The following is a 15,289-nucleotide window of genomic DNA, read 5'->3' as shown; positions in this document are numbered from 1 at the left end:
TGTTTTGAACTACCACAGAGGTTAACCTAGGTTATATGAGATCCTGTCTCAAAAATTAATTGGTTGCTCAATTAAATGTAACTGTATGCCAAAGAGTTTGAACTACTACACTTTATCACAAAAAACTTACAGTTACAAATAAAATAAGCTTTTAAAAGCTTTCATAAAGTAATAATTATTTGTGCCCAAATGATAATTACAAAAATAAATAGAAACCATGTTGCCTAATAATGCTAGTGTTTTAATCTGTTAATCTGCATCCTCCAATTCTAATATCCCCAAACTAAGTGTCCTCTTCCTCCCTCCTCACATCCGGAAGCAGAATCGAGGTTCCTGGTGGTTGAGCTTTGGTCTGAGACTTGGCCTCACCTACCCACCTGCAGGGCACCCCAGGGCACTCCTCTGGGGTCTGGTCTTTGAGATGCACATGCTTCCATGTGGCACTTCCATAGCTCCCCATGTTTACAAGCAGAGTTGTCACAGAGTGTTGGAACCCAGAATGAGAGGTTTGTGACAAGGCAGGAAGAAGGGGAGCAACACTTTCATTAAAGGAAGAAAGCACCTGCCTGGGCTCTCAAAGGACCTGTCTCCATCCTTCACCCGAGAGCAGCGATCAAGGGGAAGGAAGGGTGCAGGCAGGCGCTCAGTTAATCTTTCTCCTGGGGGCCCAGGTGGACAAATTGGCAACCCTGTTCACAGCTTTTTTTCCTGCTCCCCTTTGTATCATAAGAACTGCTAATCGGATCCATGCTGCTGCAACTGTGGTTAGTTATTAACAGAATAAAAGCAGATTTCTTCAAAAGAACGGGTGGGGGAAACGACTACACAAAATTGCAAGGTTGTTAGAATCTTAAATGCACAGCAGTCGGTTTTTCCCCTTATTCTGAATTATACGATGAATACAAGTCTTTCATCTGTCACTATACCCATTTCTTCAGAAGGCAGCCAAATATTAAGCTTCTCGAACAAAAAAGGAATCTTAGAAAGAGGAAAAATATTGAAGAGGAATAAGAATGGGTGAGAGAAGGGGGAAATTAGGTTTTGTTTTTATTAATTTGTCCTGGTGAGAGAAATATAAACTGCCTGCTCGACGTGGCTTCCCTGCCCCTGCCTCTTACCTCACATCAAAGCACAGGCAAGAGCAGATTTAGCAGGGGGGGGGGGGGTGCTCCTGCATTTCATGTCCGAGGTTCAGTGTGAATCAGGCTCTTGGAACCACTTTTTAAATAGACTGCAGAATGCTAGACTTCCTGGGAGAGCCTTGCTACATCCAAGCCCTTCCCCACCTCCAGTGAGCTTTTCCACATGCAAAAGACCTTTGAATCTGTATATTCAACTTGAATGCTGTTGAAAGGATGGGCTTTGTTGGAAACATAAGGTCTTCATTATGATATGTAAGGACATGGATGATACCCACAAGAAATACCTCCCAGATTATGAGTCCCCAAATTAGAAATGACTTGTGCTTTCAGCCAGACCTTTGCACATTTTACCTGTCTACTGTTTATTTCCTCACACTCAGAACTGACTAAGGTAACTTGATAAACTTTCCTTCAAGTTTTGCCTTTTACCTTATGGCCATTTTTTCCAGACACAGTTTTCCTTCCTCCGTGACTGGGGCGAAAGAACACAGAAAGAGTGGAGCTGGCGTGCACACTTGCTTGCCAAGGCGAGCCACACTGCGCATGCTTCTCAGCAGGAAGAGGGCTACATTGAAAACCAGAAGCCACAATCTCCCACATCCCAGGCACCTAGCCATAGTCCAGATCAAAAGGGTTATGGCTCCATACTGAGACTCCTTCACATCAGTACTTTCAGACGGATCTGTCTTTAAGCTTATTGTAACCTGGTGATCAGTGGTACCTAGTCTGCCTGGCTTTATGTCCTCTGATTCACCTTGTCTTCTGCCTTGCAAACACCTTTGTAGTTTTGTTGCCTCTGCTTCTCTGTGGAAAGATACACATGCCACAGCTCTTGTGGGCATCAGGTAACACTTAAACAAACTTCTATGTGGCAAATTATATGCAATCTTAGTATATTTAAATTAGTGAAAGAATTCTGGCTTGAATCTAGCAGGCCAGATGAATAATTGTTACACCATTTGTTTTTTTATAATTGAGAAACATTATCCATTTCAAAGGAGAGCATAGAACTTTGGTAGAACTCTTCAGAGAACCTATTTCTTAGATCACTTCTAAACAGGCCTGTGCAGTGAGGTGATCTTCAGGTCTAGCTATGCTGCGAAGACACACAACCCTCAGCCCACATTAAGGAGATCAGTTGCAAAGCTGAGTCTAGAGTGGGCGCAGAGAATTGGCAATTTCCTTATTCCCTTCCTGATTCAAATGTACATATACCAGGTATGCATCTAGAATATGTGGGGTGTTTTGTATCTTTAGAACCAAAATAAACTTCTGATTCCCATGGCCTAGAGAGATGTGTCTTCCAAGACACAGGCCTAACTTAAATTGGGGATGTGAATTTTCTGTGGCATGGTATTCTAGTTTGCAAGGATTCGGGGAGAAGACATGTGGTTTTCTATTTCCCAGTGCTCATACTAGAGATAGAACCTGTTGGCAATAGAAACTTGTGTCACAGCCACCACCAGCACCTCACTCGGGATGTGCTGCCGGCAGTGAGGCTCTACATACAGCAAAGAGTGCACACAGACGCCCCAGCTGAACAGCCCGATACGTGTGGGTCTGCACTGAAGCACCTCACATAAACCAGTAATTTACCTCCCATGCCGGCAGACTCCTGAGTAGATTTTGTATTTAGATGTCAGCCTTAAAACCGGAGTGCTGTCAGCCTGCCTGCTCCTTGATTCTGAGAAGCAGATGTTTAAAGAAATGATCAGAGCAATCCTGGTTGCCTGCATGACGGGAGTGCTCCATCTCAGGACACTCTGAGGTAGACAACATGTCTGGTACTCAACAGACATGCTCCTAACCACCACCTCCTGTTTCAAGAATTGAAGAGTTTCCTAAGTATATCCATCCATGATGATATAATTTTTGCTGCTCTTCCCAGCGAGTATAAGAAATGTGTCCTCGGGTGGACCTGTAAAGACAGTTGGTGGCAGGGAAGGCACCTCTGTGCACCCCAGACTTGAGAGCAGACGTCCATGCCGCTAGGGTAGAATAAGGTAGTGCAGGGCAAGGTGAACATGAGTCTTGGATATAACAGTTTCAGACTTTGGCAGCAATAATTTCTAAATTGTGGGGTTTTATTGTTATTATTCAGTAAAATGACACCACTAGAACATTCCTGAAAAATAGAGGAGTAACTCAATTGCTAGTAGCTCAAAGAAGTGACATGCATGCTGGTTTTGGAAGGAACCAGGTTATAGTTATTTAAAAGTGATTGGGGACGGAAGAGATGGCTTAGGGGTTAAGCACTTGCCTGTGAAACCTAAGGACCCCAGTTTAAGGCTCGATTCCCCAAGGCCCGTGTAAGCCAGGTGCACAAGGGGGTGCATGCTTCTGGAGTTCATTCACAGTGGATGGCGGCCCTGTTGCACCGTCCTCCCTCCCTCCCTCTCTTTCTCTCTCTCTCTCTTTTTCCTCTCTCCCTCCCTCCTTCCCTTTCTCCCTCTTTATCTCTCTATGTCACTCTCAAAATGAATGAATAAAAATAAAATTTTTTAAAAAGCAATTGGAAGTAGTCATATCTTCATTTCTTCATAAAAGTGACAATACTGCTACTGTAATCCACTACTTGAACTCACAAACACTACCTTTTCTAAGCCTTTCCCTATCAGTTTTTAGGAACTTATTAATAGAACCCAAGTCCTTGTCACTAAGAACCTCCTGACCTCTGGGTATACTAAGAACCTCATCAATGAAGATTGGCCAACAGGATCTTCTAGACTTCTCATTTCCGGTTAATTATAAAAGCACTCCTCTTGAATCACTGTTAGTATGTCACTCAGCAACGGGTCCTCCTATGTATCAGTACTCTGGGTTTGTTTGGTTGTTTTAAACTTCATCCTAGATTTTTAAGCTAACCACCTCCAATGTATGTGGGTTTTTGTAAAACTATGTCTAGATGTGGCTGATTCTTCACCCTTTCTGTATGAGTTTTCTCAAAGTCAGACAACATAGGAAAGTTTGGAAAGGAAAGAATGGCTTGTTGGCATTCAACAGAGCCTGCCATTCATATCTGCCATTTTGACAAGTTATATCAGTATTCCAACTTGAATACTTAAGTGTACTTTGGGTTAGTTAGCTCTGGAGCTATAACTGTGTGTGGATAAAAAGTTCAAAAAATTGGGTATTTCCAGGCCTATTAGAAAGAGGTGAGAAAATCACAGTGATGCTTAAAAGGGGATGAATGGTTTATCTGCCAGAGGCTGCTGTGGCTCAGTTCATTCTCACTTAAAAGGGCATGAATGGTTTGTCCACCAGAAGCTGCCGTAGCTTAGAGTTCATTCTTGCTCTTTTGACGTTGCCATCTTATCTATAATAGTCACAGAGGGAGGAATTATTACCACAACAGACTTATGTGGGAACCTGTTCATTGCATGTTTATTTTCTGGCATCCGAATGCAACAAGGGTGGGTATAATCTAAAACAATCTCCTTGTAGCAATAGCATTTGATGTAGAGAAAAGTTTTCTAACTATAACTTAAAATTGAGGCAATAAAAAGAAAGATTTATCAAATTGGACTTTTAACAATTACAAAAGACACCATAAGCGGACCCTAGAGACTAACTCTAAAGACAAACTAGGAGAGTATTTTCACAACTGACATAAGAATTCTTACAAATTTAGGCTAAACACTAAAATCTGCATAGAAAAATGAAAGAAGGGCTGGATAGATGGCTTAGAAGTTAAGGAGGTTGCCTGCAAAGCCTAAAGACCAAGGTTTGACTCTCCAGATCCCACATAAGAACATGGACAAGCAGTAAATGAACTATAGAGCGTACACACAAGTGAAGTCTCTGGGGCCATTTGTAATCATGAGAACAATGTTAAAAAGGAAGGGATTGTCCAAGGACACCTTCCTCAGGTAGAATTCCAGCCAATGCGTGTGGGTGTAAAAGAGGAAGTAGAGAATGTGTATTAGCAAGTCTCGCCATAGTAAACTTGATAGACAGGGTTTTCTAGTACATAATTGATGATAGCGGTAGAGAGTTTGGGGGCCATGTGGAACTTCCTTAGTCTCATATTCCCACATATTACCACCCACAAAAGGGAAATGAATAGCTTGCCACCTCCCTAACCAAATGATCAATATAAATATCACCAGAAATGTGTCAGTGTCTGAATTCCTTGACAGAATCAACTGAGAAGGATAGGGTGCATTGCTCATACTTATACAAATGTATGAGCCAGGCGTGGTGGTGCACGCCTTTAATCCCAGCACTCAGGAGGCAGAAGTAGTAGGATTGCTGTGAGTTCTAGGCCACCTTGAAACTCCGTAGTGAATTCCAGGGCAACCTGGGCTAGAGTGAGACCCTACCTAGGGATGCAAGATCCAATAAAACACTACGGGAACATACATTCACACTACCACACCAACTAAAATGAAACATCACAAGTTACCTTAATTTCTAGTTTTGCTTAATTAAAACACTAAAACTGAGGCTACATTATTTGTCCAAAGTCCTTAATCAGTTTTAGACTTAGTGAAAACTTACAAGCGTAGCGGTTACCTTACACCCTGTACTTCGCCTCCCATAAGCGCAGTGTCTGGACATAGCTTCCTTTGCCACCAAAAGACTCTGGTTTGTTTTGAATTCAGCACGTGGGTTTCCACTGCTCTGATAGGACACCACCCTGAGTTGGTGCAAGATGACCAAGCTGCAGTGGTGCTTAGCTGTGTTGGTATTTTATGAATAGTGGGATGAACAGTCTTTTTCATATGTGTTTGCCATATTGGTTAGAGGAACAGTGCCTCAGGATGTAACAGTACAAGCCATTGAATTGCTGTTTTTACTACCAAGGCCTGGGAACCCAGTCTGACATGCAGAAGTGAGCATTATAACATAAGCACTTGTGCCTTGCTGGAACTGATTCCTGTTGGCATGCTTAAATCCAAGTCTGGCTGCAGAATGCTTTAAATTTCAAAATGCACTATAGATTGAGGCTGTGGGGTATTGCATTTCATAGGAAGCACTTACTTACAGGGGACACACTGCAAGTTTTGGAGATCTGTACCCACATCAGTGGTCATTATTTGTCCATGAGATTGTTTGAGGGCAGAATGTTAAATGGTATGGATTGAGTGACTTGCTACCAAGACTAGATTACTGCAGAGGCCTCGTGTGAAGGCAGCTAGTGAACATACTGTGCTGTGTGTCGGGCCCTGTGCCTGACCGGCAACAGTGCTCACTTAAGAGGTCCTAGTCGCTCCTGGTGCCTAGTGCTTCATGTCTGTGAGTTCAGGCCCCAGTTCTAACTTTCTCTGAGTGGCAGTGGAACGCTCAGAAATATATGTGTAACTTTTATGTTCTCTAAGAGTGAGGTGCTTGCCGACCCTCCCCACCCCCCCACCCCCCGCCAAGGAGCTTGAGAATTGTTTCTATAGCGTTATTTTCACAGCTGTTTCTACTTGTTACCTAAACTGAAATTCATCTGCCTGCCCCTGGCGGTCACGAGCATCCATTATTAGAATTACTCATGAGTGGCAGGCCCGAGACTCCAGAGAGTAGCTGCTCCTAAGAACCAGGCCTTGCTGTGTTTTCATGACCTCCGCTGGGGTGAAGTGGTTGTGATTCGTTCGCTGCCTCTGTCCCCAACTGTGATTCTTTGTGATAATATGCATAACAACGAAAGAGTAGGGTCTATGGGATCAAAATTAGTTTGAGCGGCCCTGATCCCAGAGGGCCGTGTGTACATACACAGTATGCCTATATGCACACGTACAGTTGTATTGTTTCCTTAGCGCTGATTGTAGTGGAGAGAGTGTAGAAAGTAAATAGCAGGGCCCACACGTCCTGAGAGCTTAAATTCCACACTTTAATTCGGACATCTTTAGTCTTACACGTGCATCTCCACAGCAGAGGAGACAGCTCCATGAATAAAGCACACACTGCTGCATCATGAGTGCCTAAGTCACAACCCCAGCACCCATGTGGACAGCTGGAGGCTGTGGTAGGTATTCGTAATCCAAGTCATACCTACAGGTGAAAAGAGAGTCAGGAGAATGTGCTGGAAGGGTCCTGGCCAGCTGGCCTGGCAGAAGTAGCAGTGAGCTTTGTGCAGCCTACCATACAGAGGTGGAAGGCGAGGATTGACACTTGAACATTGTCTCTTTCTTACCTCCGTGCACTCGCTGTAATATGCACATGCCTGCGCCCAATATGAACATGCATTCATACACACAGAGAGAGGGAGGAGGCATATAAACTTCCTATCCAGAAAATGAGTTAATGCATTCAACTGCTTTGGATAATTCTTGGATTTCAAACTCCTGCCTCTTTCCTTCACTTGATTTCTATATCTCTTTTATCAACAAAATAAGTGTCTCTTCCTTTGTGTCCTGAGATCCTGAGGTTATGATTACTACACATTCATCATGCTGAGATTCAGGAATAAAAGACCTGATTTCCATCTGAAGGAATTTGCAGTATATATGGAGAAAATAAATTAAGCAAATATTAAATAATTGGAAATTAGTTATTTAATTATCTTAGCAGTAACAATCAAAAAACAAAACAGGCTGGAGAGTTGGCTTAATAGTTAAGGCACTTGCCTGCAAAGACAAAGGACCCAGGTTTAGTTCCCCAAGATCCACATAAGCCAGATACACAAGGTGGTGTGTGCATCTGGAGGTTTTGTTTTTGTTTTTGTTTTTGTTTTTGTTTTTGTTTTTGTTTTTGCAGTGGCTGGAGGCCCTGGTGTGCCCATTCTGTATCTGCTTTCTTGCTTTCTCTCTCTCTCCCTTCCTTCCTTTCTTTCTCCTATCTATGCAACAAATAAATAATATAAAAGAAAGCAATATCTTCCTGTTATATAATATATACTGCATTTTGTATGTGTCTTCTAAGTTCACATTGGATCTCTGATGAACTGCTCACGAAGGCTGTATAGAAACTTGTCACTGTTACTCTGTGGGTGGGAGATTCCGGGAGCGGCCCCAGCCCTTGCGCATCCCTCCCACCTGGAGACAAGTTTATACTTAGAGGCTGAGTTGGGCTCAACAATCGGGTCTTTCAAATGTTTTGAAGGGTGTGTCTGGAGATTGTGGCTATAGGTTGATTCCTTCATGCATTTGGGAGCTCATTCAGTGATAATTTCTTAAGCAGATCAGATCTTTTGGTATATGTGTTTGTTTTATTTCCTCTTCATTGTACAGACATCTTTTCTTTTTCCAAGTAGCTCTGTACCTTTGGGATCATAAAGCTTAAATGTATCTTTGTCTTGGCTTTGTATGACTTCAGTGTTAATTCAAAGGGTTCCCACCCCCTTTCCTCCTGTGTTTTTTAGGCAGCCAGATGCCTCCTCAGCCACCTGGAAGCCAGTCAGAATCCAGTTCCCATCCTGCCTTGAGCCAGTCACCAATGCCACAGGAAAGAGGTGAGTCCTCGAGTTCCAACCTCCGTTCCCACTGTGCCTTGAGTAGAGAAGACATATCATAGTTTCTGTGCCTGTATGTCTCCTTACAGTTTGTAGAGGGACACTATTTCCTTCTCAGGTGACCACAAGCTTACAAGGAGCAGCAAAGAGAGATGGGAGATTCTTTCTTGCAGACTGGGTACCTTTACCACAGTGTAATTCCAGGCTCAAAGAGGAGAGGCATCCACATTACTTCCATGCGGTATAGACTGCCCAAGACAAAGTCTGATTTCTCTCTGTGGACAAATAGTTATGACCAATTCAATATGGATATTGGTCCTAATAAGATTGTGTATGTGTTTTGGGGTGGGAATGACCAATCTTTTATTTCATGGTATTTCATAGTAAAGTTTGAAGGTCAGAGCAGGATCTTGTCATATAAAATTATAAGATCTTTAGACTGGCACCAACCTGAAAAATCATATAGTGCAAAAGTAACAAAACTGAGTATTATAGCAGATGTGGTGGTTTCCTCAATTCCTAGAAATTAATTAGAATACAGCCCAGAAAAAGGAACCTGGACTTTCTTGCAGCTTTCAGCAAATGTCCAACATGGGCAAACTACACTTTTCTCAGTGCTGTGCATTGCCTCATGCGTCTGTGCCGCCCGCTGGGCTCCGAGCTCCTCCCGGCAGTGGGGAGGCTCTGCACAGTGCTGATGTGTCTAGCGAGTTTATCTCAGCGAGTCCAGACGGGGACCCTGCCAGCACTGCTGCTCTGCCCAGACGCTTCCTGCTGCTTGTGCATCAAGGCCTGTGTCACGGGAGTTGTCCCTTTGCTCCTTCTGGGCCTGGAGGCCAGGACTCACCAGCTTGTAGCTGAAATTTTAAAAGTTCCTGACAAATAGTGTTTCTGATTCTTTCTGTGGGCGTTGTAGAGATGATAGTTGGCTGCAAGTTATATTATGAAGTTACAGTTCTTTCACAGTTTAAAAAAGCAACATCATGGGCCAGGTGTGGTGGCGCATGCCTTTAATCCCAGCACCTGGGAGGCAGAGGTAGGAGGATTGCTGTGAGTTCGAGGTCACCCTGAGACTCCATAGTGAATCCCAGGTCAACCTCAGCTAGAGTGAGGATCGAAAAAAAAAAAAAAAATCAGTATTATAACTGGCGTTTAAAACAACGCCCATGGGGGCTGGAGAGACAACTTAGTGGTTAAGGTGTTTGCCTTGGAAGCCTAAGGACCCAGGTTCGATTCACCAGGACCCACGTAAACCAGATGCACATGGTGGCGCATGCGTCTGGAGTTCATTTGCAGTGGCAGGAGGCCCTGGCATTTACCATTCTATCTCTGTCTCTCTCTCTCTCTCTCTCTCTTTCTGCCTCTTTCCCATCCCCCTCAACTAACTAACTAAATAAATAAATAAAATATTTTTTAATGTCCATGACAAGATGCATCAGTCCTGTATCATTTGTGTTGAAATGAAATTAAACAATAGGATAAAACGAGTTTTCCATTTTCTAATATGGTGACTTAAGTACCTTTTTAATTATAATTCAAAATATAGTTAATCCTTTAATTCCCTTACCAAGATAACACACTGTGTTTTAATCATGGGATAGTCAGTGATCTTTGAAGCTCGGAGTGCATGTAGATCACAAGCAGGCTTGCTAACGCCCATCCTGGAGCAGCCTGGCTGGCTGATTAGAAGGTTGGGTGGGCCACTGCCACCATGCCCTGTTGACGAGCCCATGCGCCTGTCCGTGCTGACGGTTCCAAGGAGCAGTGTGCTTCTCTGGACGCGTTGCAGCTTCTCGGAGTGACATTAAGAGGAGACTCTCCTGTGCCAGGCTCTCAGGCCCAGTGCTAAGCCCGGCACAGCTGGCTGTCATCTGGAGGCCTGCAGTATTGATGTCAGTGCACTTCTGCCAAGACAAGATGGAAGCCCCTCCCCTTCCCCGCTCTTCTGAAGCAGCAGCCTGTGACGCTCTGTGTCCTGAACAGTAGGTCACTCTCCAGGCCCTGCAGCCCCGCCTCCATCCTTTTTTAACCTCAGGGATTGGACTTTTGTCTAATGACATCAGTCATAAATACATTTCCTATTTGGACATAGTTGCACATTCTACAACTTGATACAGCTTCTGTTTTCCTTTAGATAGAAGACATTGGGCTGCATAAATAAGAATGTGGCCTCAGAGCATGCAAAAAGGAAACGATGTAGATGTTTATTTGTCTTTGTTTTCTTAAATAATATTGTCTACATTTTCACGTATTTTCCAAAATAAAACTTAATTTGATACTTTACTACTGAAACTTTTTACTTACTGAGCAAAGGAAAAAAAGGTCAACACTTGAGTTTGGTATTTCATAATATCATCTATTAGTCAGCTCTTTGTGCTACTGTGACAGACACCTGACATAAATAATTTAACAGGTTGATCTGGGCTCAAAGTTTCAGAGGTTGTAGTGCAAGACCTGCTGGCCACACTGCAAGCTACTTCTTCCAACCTCCTTGGCAGCTTCTGCCACCTTCCAGCACCACCCTCAAATCAGGAATCCACTAATGGATGAATCGCTAGTAAACGCAGAGTCCTAGTAATTCTACCCTGAAGACCCAGGCCTTTGACACATGAGCCTTTTGAGGTACACTTCATACATAAGCCATATATAACATTACAAGTGTGTAATTGGTTCTTTGTAAAGCAAATTTCCCTTCTGTAGAACTCACATATCCACATATAGTTGCAGTTCATCTCACCAAAAACAGAGAAAGTACCGTAAAATAGTCTCCATTAGCATTGGACAGCAGTTATAATGATCCTAAACTACTAACAGGCTTCTTGGAAAAAATTGTAGCTAACGAATTTAGAATGGTTTTATCTTATTTCTTAACCTTGAGACTGTGTATTGTAATGTTCTCAAAGAGCAGCTTGCAAAGCTTTATGACCACAGCTCTGTTTCTCAGGAGCACTTGCATGGCACACGGAACAGACATCTGAGTAGATAAATAAGTGTAATAATTATTAATATTAAGTGACCACATCTGTAACCCCTATAACAGGTTAAGCCTAATGAAACTAGCAAATGCCCTTCTGGTTTATTGGATTAGCAATTAGGTGAAAACATTGAAGGAAGGCTTATTTATTTGGACAGATGTATAGAGGTCAGAATTAATTTTTTGAAGACCTTTTAATTGAATCCACTTTTAATTTCACAGTGGTGTCTAGTTGAGTATCTAAACTAATGCTGGTGGCTTTCTGAAGGGCTGAACTAGATCTGGATTCACAACATCACCACAGGATATTAACCCTTTTCATCTAGTGTGCCAACAGGGACTTCCTGAATGTAATCCCTTAGCATCTGAATAATTAGAAGATAGTAATGAGAATTTAATTAGTCCTTGAGATAGGCTGGAACAGAACTCCTAAGAACTTTCCCTCTTGGACACAGACTGCGAGCAGAAGCAATGCTGCTATGGGGCTGTGATGTGCTGAAGTGTGTTCTGTGGCTGGAGGCAGTTCTTGGGCACCATTGTGTGCATGCCAGCTATGTCCAGAAGGCACCCTGGGTGATGTCTTCCAGAGCCATTGAACAGCAGCCCCCAACCTTCGCTGTCTTTCCTTGCCCAGCCTACACAAGGACCTTATTTTCTTCTCCACTGTTAGGAGTGGGAGCTGCATCCCAGACACAGGCTGATGGGCTCGTGCAGCATCAGTGGTTCCAAAAGTAGCTGAGCTGGACCAGTAATGTGTTTTCCCTATAGTTACAGAAGCAGGAGAAAAAAGAAAATATTTTACATTTTTATGTTTTTGATTTTGGGGGGGGTGTCTAACCCACTTGGCTTCTTTGACAACTGTTTGTCAACAGGATCACAAAACCCTTCTGTGGAATCTGGTCTAGGTGTGATCTCATCGGTAGGTGCACTGTGTGTGCATCGACGGTCCACTGCCCGGGAAGCGTGCACAGATGGGGTGAGAGGCAGGCACATCTTCTTCAGGCCCTCGGCCACAAAGGGAGAGTGGGCTTGCAGGACTGCAGCAGTCTGGGGCTGCACACTCACCTGTTTTGTAGTACCTCGCACCCTGCTTCTCCTGTGGCCTCCTTAATGATGTGGTTGTGCTTGGTTTGAAGTCTGAAGAGAATCCCCAAGTTTTACTCACACCGCACCTTCTAGAACAAATCTTTCTGATACTTGCCAATGCCGGGCGGCTAAAGGCGATCTCCTAAAGTGAACGCGCTGTCCTGCTGGGGACTCGCCGGGTGATCTCTGCAAATGACAGAAGTTGGCTTATGACAGGTGCCCGCTGCTCATGGACCCGGGCAGTGGGAAATTGTTCAACTTACACCAGGATTCAGGGTTTCAGGTCTTTTCAAAGCTCAGAACAGCCAAAGACTAAAGCATTGCTTTTTCTTGGATTACGAAAGTGTCCTGCTCTGCTGCTTGGACGTGTTCAGCCCAGTGCTGCTGCTGCCTCTGTGAGGGTTGGGAGGCCCACCTCCATCCTGCGCTCCAGTCTGCCACAGTGTTCCCTACCTGGACAGCTGCTGAGTCCGTTGCTGGAGACTTCTCTCCCGGAGCCTGGCACAAAACATTGTCCAGGGGCCACCGCCCTGCCCAGCCATGCTCTTTACAGCCCAAGGGCGCTAAGTTTTTAATGTCACCAGATGGCTTCAAAGTCACATTCAACCCAAAAGTTAGTTTTTCTTGTTGTCTTTGTTGTTTTGGGCTTTTATTTGTTTTGGTTTGGGATTTTCTTTTTTTTTGAAGAGGGTCTCACTGTACCCAGCAGACCTGAAACTCACTCTGTCTCCCAGGCTGGACTCACTCACGAAGATCCTCCTACCTCTGCCTCCTGAGTGCTGGAATTGAAGGTATGGGCCACCATGCCTAGTTCAAAATGTAGTTTTTAAATATTATTAAATTTCTTTTGCATATGCTAATTAATAAACTTCATTATCAAGAATAAGCTTAACAGAAGCCAGGCATGGTGGTGCACGCCTTTAATCCCAGCATTCAGGAGACAGAGGTAGGAGGATCACCTAGAGTTCGAGGCCACCCTGAGACTACATAGTTAATTTCAGGTCAGTGTGGACCAGAGTAAGACCCTACCTCAAAAAACCAAAAGGGGGAGAAAAAAAAGAATCTTAACAGGCAAGTCCTAAAATTCAGAAGGCCACCAAGATAGCTGTAAAGAATTGGAAGGAGGGTTTTACTACCTAACTCTGATTTGACAAACTACAGGAACTGTTCGTTCCTCGTCCATGATTCTCAGTTTGAAGTTTGACAGTAAGTCTCTTGACATTGAGATGTTTCACAGGTTATAATGGTTGGCAGGAAATGGGCCTTCCTAATTCTTTCTAGCTCTACTGTGTGCTCTGTATGTGTTGTGGATCAGTGTGTTAAACTATTAACAATAGTCTGCCCTCCTCACCCCTCAAAGTAATTACTTTAGCCTCTGCTCCTAAGTGAGGATCCTTCTTTGATGATCTGAAATGTGAGAGTAAACTCCGACAGGAGACTTTCTACAAGAGAGGATTTCCAGACTTCTCCCTGGAAAGTCGTTTGCAGCCTCTTGAGTCTCAGAATTCAGCCACACCAAAGCCCGGGTGCCGGAGATGGCGGCCGAGGAGCAGGGCCGCTGCGGGCTCATCCTTGGGCTTCTTTCCCTTCTTCTGTGCGGAAACGCGCCCGTTCAAAACCTGGGGCAACATACGTATGGGAAAGTCAGGATTTGTCAAGGAATTATGGGAGACACCGCTTCAGTATTCTGCAACAATCTCTGAGTCATCAGTGGAGCTGTATCTAGAGTTGTCGTTTCTAATGGGCTTAGTCCTCAGCGAGTGAGAACAGCTGGATCTCAGGCACATTCGCATTGTATATGCACACTCTGGCTTGTACCAGTATACATCTCTGCTGGTCAGTTGTGTTCCCTGCCTTGGTGAAAAGCCACTTTTTGCCTTTTTCTCTAACTAATAGCCTGCTGAGTTCTCCCTGCGGTGCTTTCCCACCTCCCTTGGGCTGAGTAGCCTGTGTTCCTTCCCTAGTCCAGGCACCGCGGCACCCCCCGGCCGTCTCCAACACCATCCTGCCTCCCTCCTTGTGCGCTTCTAGTCCACCTTCCATGCTGCCTTCAAAATGGTTCTCAAGAAGCCACCTGGGTCACATCATTCCCCTCCTACATGCCTCAGTGTCCTTGCCCTTGGAGAAGGGTGCACCCCCTTCCCTGTCTCCTTAGGATCTCTCCCCTGTCTCATCTGCTAGCCTCCTGGCATACTGAACCTCTTGTGGGACCTTTATGTAAACTCTTGTCACCACCTAGAACACTTTTGCTCCCTAACTGCTTCAGCTCTGAGCCCTGGGGTCCTGGTGGAGCCAGTGTTTGCCAGTGGGGGTGATGGACGCCTCTCCGCATGGTGCTGCCCTCTGTAGGTTGAGTGCTGCAGGGTGACGCTCTAGCGAGCGACACACCATGAGGGCGGGGCTGTGGCCTCCGCTTCAGTCGAGTTCCTCAGATGTAAATGCTGTTTCTCATTTTATTCTGCAGGTACTTGGGGTTCGAAGATACAGATGAACTTTACTATAATGTCATGTCATGAAATCTCTACTTCCTCATACACAAAGTAAGGATCAGAGTGATGATCCGCAGACATACTGCACTGAGCAAATGGGACCTTGTGTCTCAAAGGGTGAATTGCAAGACGCTTGTTGATTTTTATGAGTAGTAAAGTGAACATCAGGTGCAGGAAGCTCAGGTTGAAACCATAGAGAGCTGCTTTTTTGTTGTTG

At 44.3% G+C, this 15,289-nt stretch overlaps 1 protein-coding gene across 8 annotated transcripts in view; it reads left to right on the top strand.

Moving 5' to 3' along the window:
* Positions 1–15,289, top strand: part of Arid1b (AT-rich interaction domain 1B) — a 389,392-nt gene that overhangs the window by 292,816 nt on the left and 81,287 nt on the right. For all 8 annotated transcript variants that reach the window (XM_045159613.1, XM_045159608.1, XM_045159611.1 and 5 more), the window contains one exon: positions 8,434–8,523. In XM_045159613.1, the coding sequence (XP_045015548.1) occupies positions 8,434–8,523 (90 nt within the window). The remainder of the gene's footprint in view (positions 1–8,433; positions 8,524–15,289) is intronic.

This window comes from Jaculus jaculus, chromosome 9, assembly GCF_020740685.1.
Source record: "Jaculus jaculus isolate mJacJac1 chromosome 9, mJacJac1.mat.Y.cur, whole genome shotgun sequence".
Classification (NCBI taxonomy): Eukaryota; Metazoa; Chordata; class Mammalia; order Rodentia; family Dipodidae; genus Jaculus; species Jaculus jaculus.
The sequence above is the reverse complement of the archived record's forward strand: the minus strand, read 5'-3'. Positions and strand labels throughout refer to the sequence as shown.